Genomic DNA, 19,606 nt, shown 5'->3' on the forward strand with positions numbered 1-19,606 from the left:
TCTTTCCCATTCGGTACTCATTCCGAATCGGTTTTCTATCCGATTCGTTCGGTTTTTGGTTCCCTACATCTCGATGGCTGTTTACCGATCGGTAAGGGCCAAAAATCGGTATTTTCGGCCAATACCGATCGGTAAAGCCCTACCTACATCGGGCCCTAGGGGCCCGATGTAGGTAAACGCGATTTTCCGAATTCAAAATACCGAGGCGGGCCGAATCGGTATTCTGAAATCGGAAAACGAGATGTAGGAAAAAAATACCGATTGAATACCGATTCGGTCGGCATCGGTAATGAGATTCGGTACGTTCCGATTCAGCTCGGTCCGAATCGGAAATTACCGAATCGGCCAACAACGAATCGGAAAACACCGAATCGGCTACCACCGAATCGGATATTTCCGATTCGGCGAATACCGATTCGGTAAAAGCCGATTCGGTAAAAACCGAATCGGCAATCATAGACCCATGGCGAAAAAGCCCATAGGAATGCATTGCATGAACCGATTCGGCTTTTACCGAATCGGAGAATACCGAATCGGATTTTACCGATTCGGATATTACCGAATCGGTAAAAGCCGATTCGGCAATAGGCGATTCAGCCAATGAGGTGGCTCCCCCTCCCCCACCCAAACAGGGAGTGGCAACCCTGGCAGGTGCAGCCAATTAAGAAGTTTCTAGAAGTTTCTGGAAAGCCTGCCTGAGCCCAACACACACAGTTAGCAGCAGTGGGAGAAGGAGGTTGCAAACTGAGCAGGAGAAAATGGCAGATCAGGCAGGAAGCCAGAAGTCCTCCCAAAAGAGGAAGCCCAAGTTCACCACCACCGAACTTCAGGTGCTGGTTGAGGAGGTGGTGAGGGTGCACCGCCAGCTCTTTGGCAAGCTGTCCCTCAACGTGCCAGACAGCACCAAGAGGAGATTGTGGGCTGACATCGCCCAGAAGGTCAATGCTGCTGGTGTCACCCCCAGGTCCATTGAGGAACTGAAGAAAAGGTTTTACGACCTCCGCAGCCTCACCAAGAGGAAGCTGGCTGACCTTCAAAGGCAGGCTGGACACACCGGAGGAGGCAAGAACCCCGCGCCACCCCTCACCGAGCTGGAGGAAATTGTCTCCAGCACCATCGAGAGGGAGAGCATAGTAGGAATCGGGACCCTGGACAGCACTGCGAGAGCCACAGCTACAGGTAAGAAGCATGCGCATCATTACACACCCTACCAGACACCTCCCCATTAGACACAATGCATAGGCAAACACCAGCACTGTACTGTCACCAACATACAAGAGACAAGCATCATGGTACATGTAGTCAGCAGAAGTTAGCCAAATATGTCAGTGCAGAATCACAAGACAGGAAACAGTGTGACACAGTGTAAGGAGATGCAAGGACATGTGGAATGCCATAATTGTACTGACTGTAATACATCGGCACTCAGTTTACAAATGCTTCTTTGTACCTAGGGGCACCATCAGGCGGCACCACTGTGACAGCAGAGGGAGCATCAACGTCGAACACTGCTGTCGCAGGGCCAAGCAACAGCCAGGCTGGCCAGGAGGAGGAGGATGAGGATGAGGAAGGAGACACACCAGGGCTTGGAATGGAGGGAGACCTGGTGATTGATTTCCAACCAGTGCACTCCCCAGTACTGTCCAGCACACCCCCCTTGCAATTTTCACCCGAAAACTCCCCTACAAGGCAGATCATTCCGCCTACACCAGCTCCTGCCACAATCGTGGCCTTGCCACCTGTCCAACCAGTCCTGGGAGCAGGGGCTCAGGGACCTGCCAGCACCACACCCCCACCAGTGGCACCCCAGCCCAGTCAGCAGGCCGGAAGCAGCAGTGCCCGACGCCGTGCCACCACCACCACCACTGCTGCACCAGCACGGGAGGGCAGTGTGTTCCTGGGCCTGGAGGGCCAAATGGTCAAAATCCAGCGCCAACAGGCCAGATCCACCATGGCCTGCCAACGCCAGCTCCTGCAGCACAACATGCAGATGGGGGAGTTGGTGAAGGGTTTCCAGGCTGTTGTGGACAGCAACAAGGAGGTGGCAGCAGGGTTGGGCAGGCTGACCACTGCCATCACCCACTCATCTGCCAGGCAGGAGGAGCATGAGGTTGCGCGCAGGAGGGATGCCCGGGTGCTCAACCGGGCCATGGCCCGCCTTGCAGCGGCGACCGCACAGCTGTGCCATCGAAGCGCAAATCAAGAATCCGTGCTCAGTCAGCACACGGCTGAGCTCACCAGGGGGATGGCCAGGATCACCACGGCCATGGAGGCCATGTTAATATCAAACGCCGCCTCCAATCCTGCCCTGGACCTGGGTGATGCTGGAGACAGCAGCAGCCGCAGCAGCCCGGCCAGCGCTGCATCTGAACCGCGGAGGAGCACCAGGCGATCCGCTGATGCTGCTGGCCATTCGGAGGGGGCCGAGGGACACCCCAGTGGGTCTGCCAAGCGGGCCAAAAAATAGCCTGACAAGGGGGGATGAGCAAACCAGTACCCTGGACTTTATTTGTTTTTACGGACTCCATTTTTTGATGCACTTCAGTGCTGTAACTGTGGTGCATCACTATTAAAAATTATATTTTCCAAGCAACATTTAGCTGTCTTTGCATCTGTACTCAGTCAGAAATAGTTCTCAGTGATCTCCTCACGTCTGTATCTGCCATCACATGGCGTACACACCCCAGCTGGCTGTGTCAGTGGCACAGCTTCGTCGTCGTCATAGTCCTCGTAGTCAGACAACTCCACCTCAGTGCCCTTCTTGACCACAAGGTTGTGTAACATTGCACATACAGCTATGATCTTGCAGCAGGTGATGGGGGTATACTGCCTTGCACCTCCACTCTTGTGCAGGCATCTGAATCTACTTTTCCAGATGCCAAAGGTCCGTTCGACAACATTCCTGGTGCGTATGTGGGCCCGGTTATACCTCCTTTGGCTGGGTGTGGAGGGGTTGAGGTAGGGGGTGAGTATGAATGAGCGGAGGGCATATGCACTGTCGCCTGGAAGAGAAAGGGGTCACATTAGACACATGCATACATGTATTACACCTACCTACTATGTGTTATGGGGGTCTGATGATGTGGCTCACCTAGGAGGTATCCTTCTCCAAAATCGCCAGCCATCAGCCGTGCATATATGCCGCTCTGTTGGAATATATAGGAGTCATGGGTACTTCCTGGAAATTTTGCTACCAGGTCTGTGATGGTGCACTTGGCATTGCAGATCACCTGCACGTTGATGGTGTGTGTAGATTTCCGATTGCGGTATATGTATTCGGTGTCCGCTGGTGGGCAAATCGGAATATGCGTGCCATCTATGCAACCGATGATTTGGGGAAAGTGTGCCATCTGGTAGAAGTCCGCTTTGGTTTGTAGCAGTTCTGCGTGGGTTGCAGGGAATGAGATGTATTGGTCCATCCTGTCTATCATGGCGTCAAGGAATATGTGGAAGAACCTTGACAGGCTGCTCTGGCTCACCCCTCCTGCTGCTGCTACTCCACTTTGATAGCTGCCAGACGCTACCAGGTGTAGGCTGCATAGCACCTGGACGTGCGCAGGGATGGCGTGTGCCCTTGGGGTGTGGTGGTCCAAGTATGGCTTAAGGTCCCTGATGAGCTCAAGTATGGTGTCAGAGTCCAGCCTGTATCTCTGTAGGATCTCAGCCTCAGTGAGCATGAACAGGGTTATCCTCTGTCTGTAGACCTGTTCATTTCTTAGCCATTCCCTCTGTCCTTCCTGCTGTAGCCGTAGCCGCCTCGCAATGACATAGAAAGCTGCCATCCTGCAAGTTGCAATGCATTTTGGGACTGTTTATATGGGTTGGAGTTGGTTACCACCTGATTGCAATCCATGGTAAATACCGAGTGAATTCTACCGATTTTGAGCCGATTTCGGTGTTTCTGTGCCTCCCTACATCTCCCCAACTGTCGGAATCGGGGAATTTCCCGATCGGAGATTCATACGAATCGGCATGTTTTCCGATTCGGATCATGTCCGAATCGGTATTTTTTCCGATTCGGTACATGGACCGAATCGGTGATTTTCCGATTCGGTGTCACTTACGATTCGGTTCTTGGACCGAATCGGTGATTTTCCGATTCGGTGTCACTTACGATTCGGTTCTTGGACCGAATCGGTGATTTTCCGAATCGGTGTCACTAACGAATCGGTACAAGGACCGAATCGGTGATTTTCCGAATCGGTGTCACTAACGAATCGGTACAAGGACCGATTCGGTCTTTGTAACCGATTCGGTGTTTTTCCGATTCGTTACATATCCGATTTTCGGTATGTACGTATCGGATTCTTTCCCATTCGGTACTCATTCCGAATCGGTTTTCTATCCGATTCGTTCGGTTTTTGGTTCCCTACATCTCGATGGCTGTTTACCGATCGGTAAGGGCCAAAAATCGGTATTTTCGGCCAATACCGATCGGTAAAGCCCTACCTACATCGGGCCCTAGGGGCCCGATGTAGGTAAACGCGATTTTCCGAATTCAAAATACCGAGGCGGGCCGAATCGGTATTCTGAAATCGGAAAACGAGATGTAGGAAAAAAATACCGATTGAATACCGATTCGGTCGGCATCGGTAATGAGATTCGGTACGTTCCGATTCAGCTCGGTCCGAATCGGAAATTACCGAATCGGCCAACAACGAATCGGAAAACACCGAATCGGCTACCACCGAATCGGATATTTCCGATTCGGCGAATACCGATTCGGTAAAAGCCGATTCGGTAAAAACCGAATCGGCAATCATAGACCCATGGCGAAAAAGCCCATAGGAATGCATTGCATGAACCGATTCGGCTTTTACCGAATCGGAGAATACCGAATCGGATTTTACCGATTCGGATATTACCGAATCGGTAAAAGCCGATTCGGCAATAGGCGATTCAGCCAATGAGGTGGCTCCCCCTCCCCCACCCAAACAGGGAGTGGCAACCCTGGCAGGTGCAGCCAATTAAGAAGTTTCTAGAAGTTTCTGGAAAGCCTGCCTGAGCCCAACACACACAGTTAGCAGCAGTGGGAGAAGGAGGTTGCAAACTGAGCAGGAGAAAATGGCAGATCAGGCAGGAAGCCAGAAGTCCTCCCAAAAGAGGAAGCCCAAGTTCACCACCACCGAACTTCAGGTGCTGGTTGAGGAGGTGGTGAGGGTGCACCGCCAGCTCTTTGGCAAGCTGTCCCTCAACGTGCCAGACAGCACCAAGAGGAGATTGTGGGCTGACATCGCCCAGAAGGTCAATGCTGCTGGTGTCACCCCCAGGTCCATTGAGGAACTGAAGAAAAGGTTTTACGACCTCCGCAGCCTCACCAAGAGGAAGCTGGCTGACCTTCAAAGGCAGGCTGGACACACCGGAGGAGGCAAGAACCCCGCGCCACCCCTCACCGAGCTGGAGGAAATTGTCTCCAGCACCATCGAGAGGGAGAGCATAGTAGGAATCGGGACCCTGGACAGCACTGCGAGAGCCACAGCTACAGGTAAGAAGCATGCGCATCATTACACACCCTACCAGACACCTCCCCATTAGACACAATGCATAGGCAAACACCAGCACTGTACTGTCACCAACATACAAGAGACAAGCATCATGGTACATGTAGTCAGCAGAAGTTAGCCAAATATGTCAGTGCAGAATCACAAGACAGGAAACAGTGTGACACAGTGTAAGGAGATGCAAGGACATGTGGAATGCCATAATTGTACTGACTGTAATACATCGGCACTCAGTTTACAAATGCTTCTTTGTACCTAGGGGCACCATCAGGCGGCACCACTGTGACAGCAGAGGGAGCATCAACGTCGAACACTGCTGTCGCAGGGCCAAGCAACAGCCAGGCTGGCCAGGAGGAGGAGGATGAGGATGAGGAAGGAGACACACCAGGGCTTGGAATGGAGGGAGACCTGGTGATTGATTTCCAACCAGTGCACTCCCCAGTACTGTCCAGCACACCCCCCTTGCAATTTTCACCCGAAAACTCCCCTACAAGGCAGATCATTCCGCCTACACCAGCTCCTGCCACAATCGTGGCCTTGCCACCTGTCCAACCAGTCCTGGGAGCAGGGGCTCAGGGACCTGCCAGCACCACACCCCCACCAGTGGCACCCCAGCCCAGTCAGCAGGCCGGAAGCAGCAGTGCCCGACGCCGTGCCACCACCACCACCACTGCTGCACCAGCACGGGAGGGCAGTGTGTTCCTGGGCCTGGAGGGCCAAATGGTCAAAATCCAGCGCCAACAGGCCAGATCCACCATGGCCTGCCAACGCCAGCTCCTGCAGCACAACATGCAGATGGGGGAGTTGGTGAAGGGTTTCCAGGCTGTTGTGGACAGCAACAAGGAGGTGGCAGCAGGGTTGGGCAGGCTGACCACTGCCATCACCCACTCATCTGCCAGGCAGGAGGAGCATGAGGTTGCGCGCAGGAGGGATGCCCGGGTGCTCAACCGGGCCATGGCCCGCCTTGCAGCGGCGACCGCACAGCTGTGCCATCGAAGCGCAAATCAAGAATCCGTGCTCAGTCAGCACACGGCTGAGCTCACCAGGGGGATGGCCAGGATCACCACGGCCATGGAGGCCATGTTAATATCAAACGCCGCCTCCAATCCTGCCCTGGACCTGGGTGATGCTGGAGACAGCAGCAGCCGCAGCAGCCCGGCCAGCGCTGCATCTGAACCGCGGAGGAGCACCAGGCGATCCGCTGATGCTGCTGGCCATTCGGAGGGGGCCGAGGGACACCCCAGTGGGTCTGCCAAGCGGGCCAAAAAATAGCCTGACAAGGGGGGATGAGCAAACCAGTACCCTGGACTTTATTTGTTTTTACAGACTCCATTTTTTGATGCACTTCAGTGCTGTAACTGTGGTGCATCACTATTAAAAATTATATTTTCCAAGCAACATTTAGCTGTCTTTGCATCTGTACTCAGTCAGAAATAGTTCTCAGTGATCTCCTCACGTCTGTATCTGCCATCACATGGCGTACACACCCCAGCTGGCTGTGTCAGTGGCACAGCTTCGTCGTCGTCATAGTCCTCGTAGTCAGACAACTCCACCTCAGTGCCCTTCTTGACCGCAAGGTTGTGTAACATTGCACATACAGCTATGATCTTGCAGCAGGTGATGGGGGTATACTGCCTTGCACCTCCACTCTTGTGCAGGCATCTGAATCTACTTTTCCAGATGCCAAAGGTCCGTTCGACAACATTCCTGGTGCGTATGTGGGCCCGGTTATACCTCCTTTGGCTGGGTGTGGAGGGGTTGAGGTAGGGGGTGAGTATGAATGAGCGGAGGGCATATGCACTGTCGCCTGGAAGAGAAAGGGGTCACATTAGACACATGCATACATGTATTACACCTACCTACTATGTGTTATGGGGGTCTGATGATGTGGCTCACCTAGGAGGTATCCTTCTCCAAAATCGCCAGCCATCAGCCGTGCATATATGCCGCTCTGTTGGAATATATAGGAGTCATGGGTACTTCCTGGAAATTTTGCTACCAGGTCTGTGATGGTGCACTTGGCATTGCAGATCACCTGCACGTTGATGGTGTGTGTAGATTTCCGATTGCGGTATATGTATTCGGTGTCCGCTGGTGGGCAAATCGGAATATGCGTGCCATCTATGCAACCGATGATTTGGGGAAAGTGTGCCATCTGGTAGAAGTCCGCTTTGGTTTGTAGCAGTTCTGCGTGGGTTGCAGGGAATGAGATGTATTGGTCCATCCTGTCTATCATGGCGTCAAGGAATATGTGGAAGAACCTTGACAGGCTGCTCTGGCTCACCCCTCCTGCTGCTGCTACTCCACTTTGATAGCTGCCAGACGCTACCAGGTGTAGGCTGCATAGCACCTGGACGTGCGCAGGGATGGCGTGTGCCCTTGGGGTGTGGTGGTCCAAGTATGGCTTAAGGTCCCTGATGAGCTCAAGTATGGTGTCAGAGTCCAGCCTGTATCTCTGTAGGATCTCAGCCTCAGTGAGCATGAACAGGGTTATCCTCTGTCTGTAGACCTGTTCATTTCTTAGCCATTCCCTCTGTCCTTCCTGCTGTAGCCGTAGCCGCCTCGCAATGACATAGAAAGCTGCCATCCTGCAAGTTGCAATGCATTTTGGGACTGTTTATATGGGTTGGAGTTGGTTACCACCTGATTGCAATCCATGGTAAATACCGAGTGAATTCTACCGATTTTGAGCCGATTTCGGTGTTTCTGTGCCTCCCTACATCTCCCCAACTGTCGGAATCGGGGAATTTCCCGATCGGAGATTCATACGAATCGGCATGTTTTCCGATTCGGATCATGTCCGAATCGGTATTTTTTCCGATTCGGTACATGGACCGAATCGGTGATTTTCCGATTCGGTGTCACTTACGATTCGGTTCTTGGACCGAATCGGTGATTTTCCGATTCGGTGTCACTTACGATTCGGTTCTTGGACCGAATCGGTGATTTTCCGAATCGGTGTCACTAACGAATCGGTACAAGGACCGAATCGGTGATTTTCCGAATCGGTGTCACTAACGAATCGGTACAAGGACCGATTCGGTCTTTGTAACCGATTCGGTGTTTTTCCGATTCGTTACATATCCGATTTTCGGTATGTACATATCGGATTCTTTCCCATTCGGTACTCATTCCGAATCGGTTTTCTATCCGATTCGTTCGGTTTTTGGTTCCCTACATCTCGATGGCTGTTTACCGATCGGTAAGGGCCAAAAATCGGTATTTTCGGCCAATACCGATCGGTAAAGCCCTACCTACATCGGGCCCCTAGTCTGATGCCTGAGGATATTCTTAAGGTGAGGAATCTGCAGTCAGAAGTATCCATCAAAACTAAATATACTCTTATTTACATTTGCACTGGTTGCACAGACCAACTTATATGTTTGATCACACTTAATAGCACCACACAATATGTGTACATCATAGAACTGTCTTCTGTATGAAAAATAAACCAGAACATATTTTATTATATTATATAGCTTAAAGCTATATATGTAAAGCACACAAATCTGTTATTTGTGAATTACAATGAAGTTGTATTCATACACGTAAGCATTTTTTTGTTTTGCTTAATTTACCAGGTTTCCCAGGGGATAGAGGACTGCCCTATATTCTTGGCAGAAGATACAAAGGCAGATTCCTCTTTTATAACCATCAATGAGGGCTCCCATATGCTGCTGGCTGGAATTTAAAAAAAAATATTTTTCGAGTGTATTCTTAACATATATCTAAAATATAACCTCATGAAAAATAGTGTAGCAAACTCTCAAGTAGGTATAAAAAGCTTCTGGGTATGCGTAAACATCTTTATTTTTAATGTTCTGGATTTAGATCTCAACGTGGCAACACCCCACCTACCGCCATATGCTGTTGCTCCTCTTTTCCACTGTTGAACACAAAAGCCACAGGCCACATATAATAAAGACGCATAGGCCTACCAAGTGTGATCATTACAATTCTCATTCCATACCTGAAACATGTCCGTCTCATTGTCATGCGTGTACTCCACGATTACAGAATGACTGCGGGATAATGTGTACGAGATGCTGTGCTGTCCTTTGTTGCTCAGCGCCTGGGGCAGAGAGCACAGAAAAAAAGGATAGTGCCTTAATGGGGTGGGGATTCAGTGTAGGAATAAGTATAATTTATAACAAGTCGCTGGATCCATCAACTACCAGGCAGGTCCATCTAGCAAGGTTGGTACATATAAGGAACTTTATGTCTCAACCTTGTTCACTGATATTGCAAAATGGAGGCAAACAGCAAAGATGTTTCCTCTTAGCCTGGTCCATAACCTAAAGCCAGGATACAATTCAACCGCAAGTGGTGCCCATGAATTTGCCTGGTTACAATTAATTAAGGCATTATACATATACTTAGTAAATGAAAATTTAATTTGAACAATGAGTCCTCAGACTACAGAAACTAGTTCTATGAAGGCCCTGTTGGGGGTGACAAATTCTACAAGTATAAAATGTACAATACAAACTAGGACATACATATCCCAGTGATGACATATGAATGCCAACTCTCCCACACCCTGTGGACAAATTCTCATGGAATGTTAAACTCAGGAGTGTCCACCATTAGTCCATGAGTGCCTGATCAATGGCACATTTTCAGGATACCCCCCATTATATAACGATTGGCATTTAGATGGATTTTAGGTATGTGTAATTCATATATATATATATCCTGAAAATCTGTCATAGATATAAGTGGATTGGAGGGGAGGAGCAGGGATGATATCACTGTAAAAGCATTTGAATAATGGTATGAAAAGACATTAACTGAAGAACATGGGTAACAAATGGCAGTGATACGAAGCATTTTAAATGGCTATTAAGTGTCCATAAATAAACTAAAACAATGTAATTACTTGCACAAAACACACATACATCCTACAAAAATACATCAAATACGGTCAGAGAAAATCCAAAGATTCACTGGCGACAACATGAATTCATACGGTATGTAAATGGAATGTTCTGGAAAAAGTTATAGGAACAAGCTGAGACCTTTTCAGGGAAATGGGAATGTGCGCATCCCACAAATGTTTACTGCATCTTATCCCAGTAAGAAAAGGCATTGACATTTGTATGGAATGCAGATCAGGTGTGCACACTTCATGCACATGTCAAACTATCGAGGTTGCGATGATTGTTTACAGAGACGCACTGGTGAGGAAACACATGAAAGCATCTGTAAAATGGATGCAACGTTTTTTAGGTCGAGCCTGGGCAGTGCATGCGCTGCGAGCCATGTTGTATTGAGTTAGGGATTTGAAGCTCCGCCCATATTTTTCATTGACTTGTGTCCTTGTCTTTTGTAAATGCTGGCTTCTAATTCCTTAATTGCCTAGTTAGTCACTCCTTAGTACCGCCTTGTCTTCACTTGAAACCTCCATGGCGACTGGCCCTTTTACTTCTGTTGGGACACGGTATGTTTTATTTGGTCTGTAAGCATTATTTTCTTTAACAGGTTTTGCCCTACTGCAGGCACATGTGCTTTCCTTACATTCAGCGCGCCATGCATTCCAAGCAGCTGGGACAATTACCAGTTGTTTGCATAGGCAATTTGACTGCTTCAAATGCGTTTCGAGTGGCTCGCTAACTGCTAATTAGATGCAGAAGAGGATACCACCTGGTGTCTTACTAAGGAACCTGGTGTTGGGAAAGCCTGGGTGTATGCCTGCAACACATTGATGAAAGGTCTAGCCACGTCTGCTGGATGTGACTCATGTGGCTCAACGCTGAGGAAAAACACAGAGAGTGGGATAGGGAGTCTGCTAAATGTGGCATGTGCGGATCTGGAGTCAGTGGGTCGAAGCTTGAGCAAAACACTGACAGAGGGTTAGCCTAGGAGGGTTACACTTACTTAAAGCAGTGTGGGGAAACATCTTTATGAAGCGCTTTGTTGAGAGCCCCGTGTTTGGCACGGCCTGCACGTCCCACGGGGAGCGCTAGTTAAATGCAGACAACAGAACACTTACACTTTCGGAGGCAGAGAGCACAGCGGGGGTCACGGGTGATCGCTTCGGGGCCTCACCACTTACTTAAAGTTGTGCTCAAAAGTCTGTACGCTTGTTGTATAAGGAGCGGTCAAGTAACATCAGGAACCAAGCATTTGCAATGCAACAGGTCTCGCATTTACGCGACTTTGACCTTTTGGCACTGTAAATGACAATGCATTTTATTTATGTTTTGGTTTTTAAAACATAAATCAAAGACATTGTCATTTATAATGCTAATAGCTTAAACTCTTGCAAATGTGAGACCTATTGCACTGCAAATGCTTGTTCTGTGTAGCATCCATTTTTTAGATGCCTTTTCCAGCACTTGCACTGCAGTGGTGCTAGGAAGTTTGACAACCAATTTTAGATGTAACTGTCTCCCTCTAGCATTCACATAGAGGCGGAATGACACATCAGACCAGTCAACAGAAAAACGGGGCGACTAAAATACTACACTGGGCTGAATGTAGATATGATTGACAGTGTCTCAAACCAATGGCTGATGACTATGAAGCAAAGTAAGGTGATAGCCAAAGGAGGCTGAGCCAAAGCCCTTTAAAGTACCTATATAGTTCAATATGTTCTCGATTAATAGGGCACAAATACAAAATGGCCATGGTTACACAGATTTAGCAACAGTTTTTCCAATAGGAGGGTGCTCAGTTTGACCAGCCACGCTTTCATGGCCAGCATTAGTGATTTGAAATATTGGGCTACTGTAGAATGTGATGTTATAATCAAATCGTAGGAAACTTGGGAGAAGATCAGTGAATAAAATGTTCGGCTAAACTCACTGTGGTATCCTTCTGATGACTTGCCGCCATAAAGACTAATGTAAGGTTAAATTCTGTTGGATATACTTTTCAAGTAAAGCAACCTGTTAGGTTAAGTTCAAGTGAAAATGATTTGGAAATACCTTTGAAATTCATGCACAAGAGAATAATTACTTCTTAAACTATCTGAGGAAATGGAAATAATTTGTTTACCCGCAATACTTCTTATGTTTGTTTGCAAAACAATTAAGACAGTTAAAGAATGGTACTTTTACATTCCCGGCGCTGCATCAGTTTAATACAGTAGCACTTTTGTCCAGTACAGTCCAGTTGTAAGGAAACACATGCCCACAGAGTCTGAAGGGTGACATACAGGGGAGAAGTTGTGCATGGAAGAACTGACTTCAACCCTTGCCTTGGACACCAGTGGCGTGGAGATGTGGTGGATGACATCTGGCTTCACCCCATTTGCCTTGGGTCTCCTTGACAGTGCCAAGCGACTGCGACGTCGACCTTTGTCCCCATTCGCCAGGGAGCCATTGTAGCTATGAAAGAAAAGAGACTTTTCAGGACAGTGCTTTTTCGTGTGTCACCTGCATAAACTTTTATATATAGTTTGCCCCGAAAATAAAGCAATTATTAAGAAAAACAGGGGTGACCCTGTGTCCCTTAGAACCTGGGTAATCAATGGTTAAATAAAGAGTGGTTCTGTCGGGTGACAACACAAATGATTTACAAATGCTATTCAATGCAATCCACGAAAAGGAAAGAAAGAAACCACCCTCTGAGAAAAGCAAAGTAAAATCAGGTTCTTACACTGAATGAAAAGAAGACCTGTACGTGATTTGTTGTATTTTGTATTTATCTGAATTAAATTCATTCAAATTGATTTTCTATACAATAAATACAGTGACTGTCAATATAATAATTGAAGTACAAACAAGTGACAATAGTGAATAGTGATCACGAGATAAAAACAATATGTACAATAATGATGTATTCCAATACAATCAATATATACAAATATATACAAGTTTTTATTTCCTAAAGGCCATCCGCTGATACGATTTTCCAATATCCTATTTATTTCTTTCAGTTCGCTAGAATTCTGGAATTGTTGGGCCTGTGAAGAAATGTCGACGTTTCGACCCTTCGGCGCCCAAGTTTAAGTTTGCGGCGGGTCTTTCTCAAGACAGAAGTACAAGGCACGACAGTCCTAAGATCCAAGTCAGTGTGAATCGCCTGGACCGGAATGGCATAGAGTCCTTTAATATACTCATACGACTGCTGCAAACAGAAGCTGACTGTTTGCAGCCGTCGTATGAGCAGCCGTGCCATATAACCATAGCGCGATTTTCACACAGTTCCTGATTAAAGGAGGCTTTCTTACACCTGCACTTGGACTGACCACACAACTTAGAGAGCGAAGTCGAGCAGTTACAGGAGAGGCCTGGGGCCCAGGACTGGGTCTGTGCCTTGGATCAGGAACCAAACTTACTTGAAGGATGCAACGTCTTGTGTTTGGTGACATACAGCTGCGCATCTAGGGCTCAGATTGCCTTCAAGAGCATGAGGGCCCACTCATTGCACTACTTAAGAGGCCTGGCCTGAGTCCCAGACACCAAAGACACAACTTGTGCGGGCTTGTAACCAACATCTGCTGGATAGGGAAATCTTCCCTATCACACTGATTGAAATCATTTAGAAGTCGTCAGAAAACTGACTACGTTGGGAGCACGGCTCCGATTTCCTTTTGAAGAAAGCAATTGACGTAAGCACACAGGAGTTATGCTTATATGCAGCTCCGATCCGTCACTTCCAGGGCAGTGAGGAGTCAAGATGGAGCCATACTGCGCCACCTAGTGGCGCAGGGGGTCACTACTGTCGATAAAGTTTTCTAGATCCAGTTTGGCGCCTGGAGGATTATTCCAAGGTAAGGAATCTGCAGTGAAAAGTATCCATCATAAAGTTGTCTTTTGTGAAAGACCTATCCCGTAACAGTGCTGTGAAGATGGATTTCGAGGTTCGATGTTTCATCAACCGCGCCATTTGACAAAATAAATGATCAGTTTTCCTTTTCAATGGTGGTAGGGGGGGGGGAGGCGGGTTCAACTGGTACATAGAGGGAAACGCTTGCACAATATCTGCAGAATTTTCGGAAACAAGATTGAATTTACAAGGATGTACATTTTGTGTGTCATGTTTGAGAATTGAAGGGGAGATAATCATAATGTGGCATAAATCTCACCTTCTGCTATGAAACTTACCACTGAGAACCATTCTACTCATCAGTTCTTGTTGTAAAGTAAATAATTCATGCAGAGGCTGTGGCGTGCCGTTTAATATGATGAACCAAACAAAAAAAAACAGATGTGACCAGATTCACAAACATCTTACGTTTTTAAATATGTTTACTCTAGTTTGGTATTCACAAACTCCAAGCACAAGTTACTACTACCACCCCAAAAAAAAACATTAGTAAGTCCAGGACTACACCTGGCCAACCACTGGTACTGCAAAAACCTCCCATAGAAAAAAATGGATGTTGCAGTGCCAGAAGTTGGACATGTGTATTGCTGGACTTACTACAAAAGTGCAAGTTACTACAAAAGTACAGTTTGTGAATATCGAAAAGTAGTTAACTTGCACAAAAATCTAAACTTACTCAAAAGTGCAGTTTGGGGGGGGGGTGTGGTCTCGCTAAACATGGAATGAGATGCACGCCGCGGGAGCTCCGGTCCGCCGCTGCCTTCATAAGCTTCTACTGCGGAATCAAGGCTTTCTCGTCGTCGTTATTTGGGGTACCTGGGCGCCGGAGGTGACATGACAGGAAATCGCTTGCCCGTTTGACACACGCCTTGGCCTGCTGATGGCGGTGCCCTTAGCGGCTTTGGTGCTGAGGCCTGGCTCGAGTGCCTGTGGCTGCCATTTCTATCCCCCGGGACCCGGAGCCCCCCCTGGACAGCGAGTCTCTTCCTTCGTCCTCCCACGATACCCTGGGGAGCCTTACCTGTTTTCCTGAGGTCCGGAGGAGAGGTCCGGCGGCCCAAACCCATTGTTTGGACACACAGAGGATGTGTTGCTCAACGACTGATGTGAGGGCAGCCATCTTGAGCCTTCCAACGCAGCGCGAGCACACGAGCAGCGGACCCCTTGACTGCCTCCCCGCCGCCTCTCAGTGACGTCGCTTGGTGTGCCTGGGCGCCGGAGGTAACTGGACATCGCTTGCCTGTCCGGCACACTCCTTGGACTGCTGCTGGTGCTTTTGGTGTGGGAGCCTGCTATGGGTACACGCGGCCGCCATTTTGTGTCACACTGGCTGCAGCGAGTTGCCGGATAGTAGGGGCCCGCTACTGACTCTCGGTGACACTCCGAGGGACCCTGCCTGACTCCCTGGGGACTGGAGCGAGGTCCTGGTGGCTCGGCCCTATCTTTTTGGCGAACGGAGTGTGTGTCGCCCCGTGGCCTTTGGGAGCACCGCCATCTTGGGCCTTCCAGCGCGGGGAGGGAGAAGGGGCTGCAGCTCCTTTGGCGAACTCTCTGACACAGAATCAGCCCTTTGGAGACACTGTGCGGCTTCCTCCCGCGCTGAGGTGAGTGGCGACTTCCACCGGATTCCTCCCCTCGGCCCATCTCCTCTCTCTGCCTCTAGCCCGCGCCACACCAGGACCCTGGACTGGCTTTGCTGCTCCCCGGTATCTCCCTCTCAAAGGCCTGCTGGAGGAGCATCTTTCAATACCCGCAAGCTCTTGAGGCATTGGATTTTTGCTGAGTCCTCAACTTCTGCCTGGGTCGCGTCTGCTGGGGGCCCTCCCGCTCCTAGCTTCCTGAGCCCTGCTGCCGGAGCGCGCTTGGGCTTCTTGGTACATCACATTGAGGGCCTGGGTGTGCTCTTCCCCGCGCACCCTCGCAAGTGGCCTCCTCCTCCTGCTACATACCTGGCTCTGGCTTCTATGGGGCTGGGGAACCACAGCATCTGCTGAGGTTTCATGTAGGACCAACTGGGTTCTCTCCCTCATCCCGCCAGTGACCTCGGCCTCCTCACGTGGCTCGGGAGGGGCCTGGGGGGAGCACCAGACTCTTGAGGGGACAAGCTCTCGATACTCGCCCCTTTGCTGCAGATTGCCATGCTCCTCCGTACAGCGGCTGCCTTTACTACACACGGGGGAGGCACCCGGCCTCCTGTTACACTCTTCTGCCCTGGCTCCACATTCGGCACGTGGGTACCATAGGGGTCATGCCACGCTCCAAGGCTGGGAAAGACACAGCCGCACCTCCGAAGGACAACCCTGTGATAGTCCTGTGGAACAAACCTGGTTCTACCTCTACTGCGGCTATGGCTTCTTCGACTGGGGGCCCCTCAGACCCGGTTAAACTGAGGTACAAACCTGCATTAAGGAACTCAGGAGAGACGTGACGAAAATTGGTGGGAGAGTGGACGACCTTGAGAAGACACTCGACGCTCGCATTGAGGATCAAGAGCAACTCTGGCAACGAGTGGCCCTCTTGCAGGAACAACATATTGAGCTCCAAATTAAGCAGGAGGACTTAGAAAACCGGAGCCACCACAACAATCTGCAATCCTCTCTACATTGCGCCGGGCATTGCGATATATACCTGTTGTGTTTGCTTTTTATAGGGGTTTGACGGGGGAAGTTGTGTGGTGCTGCCTTATAATCTATTCTCCTTACTCATGATGTCGCCTGTGTGTAGTCTGCCCTTACCATGACTGCTGTACCCTGCTTGAAACTTCTCTCCCTTAAAGGAAAAGGACTCAACTCCCCCAACACGCGCCGCCAGGCTGGCGTTATCTATTACAACAGAACCCAGACGTTTTCTTCCTACAGGAGACTCATCTGTTAAAGGCAGACGTTCCTTGTATGGCTCATCCTAGATAGCCCCTCCAATAATGGGCATCTGCACCCACCGAACAGCTGGAGTGGCTTTCCTCTGCAGGGTATATATTCAACAGGGGGTCCCCAATCTGGTCTGTGGCAAAGATGGTAGATTCCTTAAATTGGAGGTCAGGATTGGGCCGCAGACACTCACACTTTGCAATATTTATGCTCCCAACCAAGCGCAGGATCTCTTCATCAGGGAATTCCTACAGGATCAGATAACACATGATGACCATCTGATTATCCTGGGGGGTGATTGCAATCTGGTATGGGATGCGGGACTAGATCGTAGTGATGGCTCGTTTCATGGGGTGAAGGCCATGTCTCTTTGAAAAAAAACCTTACTGATTTTGGCTTAATAGGTATCTGGCGCTACCACTTCCCAGCCGCGTGAGACTACTCCTATTATTCACATGTCCACTGTTCCTATTCTCGCACTGATTATCTATTTCTTTGGCACTCTCTGATACGTGAAGCCCTTTCGGCGTCTATGTCTGATATTTCCATCTTGGACCATGCCCATGTTGAGCGTCTGTTGCATGAACACACATCCCACTCACATCACCCTCCAAGTTGGCGACTCTCTCCCCAGGTTCTCCGGGACCCCATGGAAGTAGCTATTTCTTGTACAATGACCTACCTGAAACTTTTTCCCCGTGGTCTGGGGTGCTTTTAAAGCCACGATTCGGGGTTGTATCACCTCTATAGTGATAGCTCGGGCAACTCGCCTCTTTGAGGACACTCTGTCTCGTGACATAAAAACGCTAGAAAAACTGGAACAGGAACATCCTCTAGCCCTCCACAAGCGACGCCTAGCCATGCTCCGTGGCCAGCTATGGGCCCATAGAACTAACAAGGCAGAGCATGCTCTTCTGGCGTTGAAGCAACAATATTATGGGGGGGGGGGATAAGGTGGGAATGGTTCTGGCTCGTCGCCTCCGGAAGCGGGCCGCAAAGGCACACATTGCTAAAATAAGATCGGATGACGGCACGTGGGCTACCACTGAAGCTGCTAAACTGAAATCCTTCCACGACTACTACTCATCTCTCTACGCACGGGATCCACCCAACCTGGACCAGATCCAGGCAGTGCTGGGGGAATGTAATTGGTCCCCGATCGGCCGACACCATGCACAACTCCTTGAGGACCCCCTTATGCTGGAGGAACTTACTGGTGCTCTAAAAGGACCTCCCTCTTGGTAAATCCCCGGGTCCGGGTGGCCTACCGGTCTCCTTTCATCGCACTTTTCTTCAACAGCTTCAAGAGCATTTACTTCGCCTTTCCAACTCTTTCTCAGATACTAGAGGATCCTCCACCTCTATGGGGCTGGCAGAGATTGCGCTGCTTCCCAAACCAGCGAAGGACCTCACGTTATGTTCCTCTTTCCGCCCCATTGCGCTTTTAAACACGGACCCTAAACTCTATACCAAAATTCTGGCCAAACGACTCAACGCGCATCTACCCAGGCTTCTCCAGTATTAGGGGTGTCTTTCATAGATTCACATGCCTGAATCATTCCCCGTCGTCGGAGTGGGAGTCCCACGGTACATAAAAAAGCAATAAATGCTATAAATATACAGTAATACCAATAGAAATGAACCAGGAAGTAAAACAGCCAATGGTACAGTAGGCAAAATAAAACTTCCCCTCTATGACTATCATAGTCATTTTGTATAGTCCAAACTACAGCCAATCAGGCGCCAGCACCCACCAGAATGCTCTCCCCAGAGGCTCAGGCTCTCAGATTTTCTACCGCACGTCGTGTGAAGGGAGTCTCCCTGAGCTCTGCTCAGTTTTTTCTGTCTTCTACTTCATCTGTGTCTTCTCCAGGATGTCTTCAAAGAAATCTCTCTTCAGGGCCTGTGACTGCTGTGGTAAGCCTCGGATTTTTGAGAAGGATCCACACAAAAAGTGTATTTATTGTCTCTACCCAGACCACCAGGCCTCTGCTTGTAAAATCTGCAGAACCATGCCTCAGAAGACTCTCAGAGATAGAGAGGGTCGTTTACTGCTGTGGTTGAAGAGGCTAAAGGATTCTTCTAATCCTGTTTCCGAAGTAAGCAGTGTCGCCTCTGCTTCCACTTCAGCCTCCAGGAAGAGATCTGCGCCTGAGGGGATGTCATCTCCCAAGGCTAAACTGCCTAAAAAACAACCACCTGCTAAAGGACTGGATCAACCTTCCACTTCTCAGGCTGTCCCCACCTCCAGGGGCATGGAAGGCGCTTCTGCTTCCTCAAAGGTGAAAAGACTCAAGCTTCCCCTGTCTTCTGACAGGATTTTGCCACAGAATTCATCTCCGCCTCCTGTGAAGTCTTCTTCCGCTTCCTCGTCGACGAGAACGACGACTTCAGTGACAGCTACGGTGACATTTTCATCTCCTAAACCTAGTATGGTTATGTCCTCGTCTACGGCATCTCCAA

At 49.3% G+C, this 19,606-nt stretch overlaps 1 protein-coding gene across 6 annotated transcripts in view; it reads right to left on the minus strand.

Moving 5' to 3' along the window:
- PELI3 (pellino E3 ubiquitin protein ligase family member 3) overlaps window positions 1–19,606 on the minus strand; it is a 285,917-nt gene that overhangs the window by 55,574 nt on the left and 210,737 nt on the right. For 2 of the 6 annotated variants that reach the window (XM_086938519.1, XM_086938518.1), the window contains exons 3-4: window positions 12,691–12,832; window positions 9,472–9,573 (exon numbers count right to left, since the gene is read on the minus strand). In XM_086938519.1, the coding sequence (XP_086794645.1) occupies window positions 9,472–9,573; window positions 12,691–12,832 (244 nt within the window). Of the gene's footprint in view, window positions 1–9,471; window positions 9,574–12,660; window positions 12,833–19,606 lie in introns of all 6 variants that reach the window. The other 4 variants (XM_086938522.1, XM_086938520.1, XM_086938517.1 and 1 more) reach the window with 2 other exon arrangements.

This window comes from Lissotriton vulgaris, chromosome 9 (assembly GCF_964263255.1).
Source record: "Lissotriton vulgaris chromosome 9, aLisVul1.2, whole genome shotgun sequence".
Classification (NCBI taxonomy): domain Eukaryota; kingdom Metazoa; phylum Chordata; class Amphibia; order Caudata; family Salamandridae; genus Lissotriton; species Lissotriton vulgaris.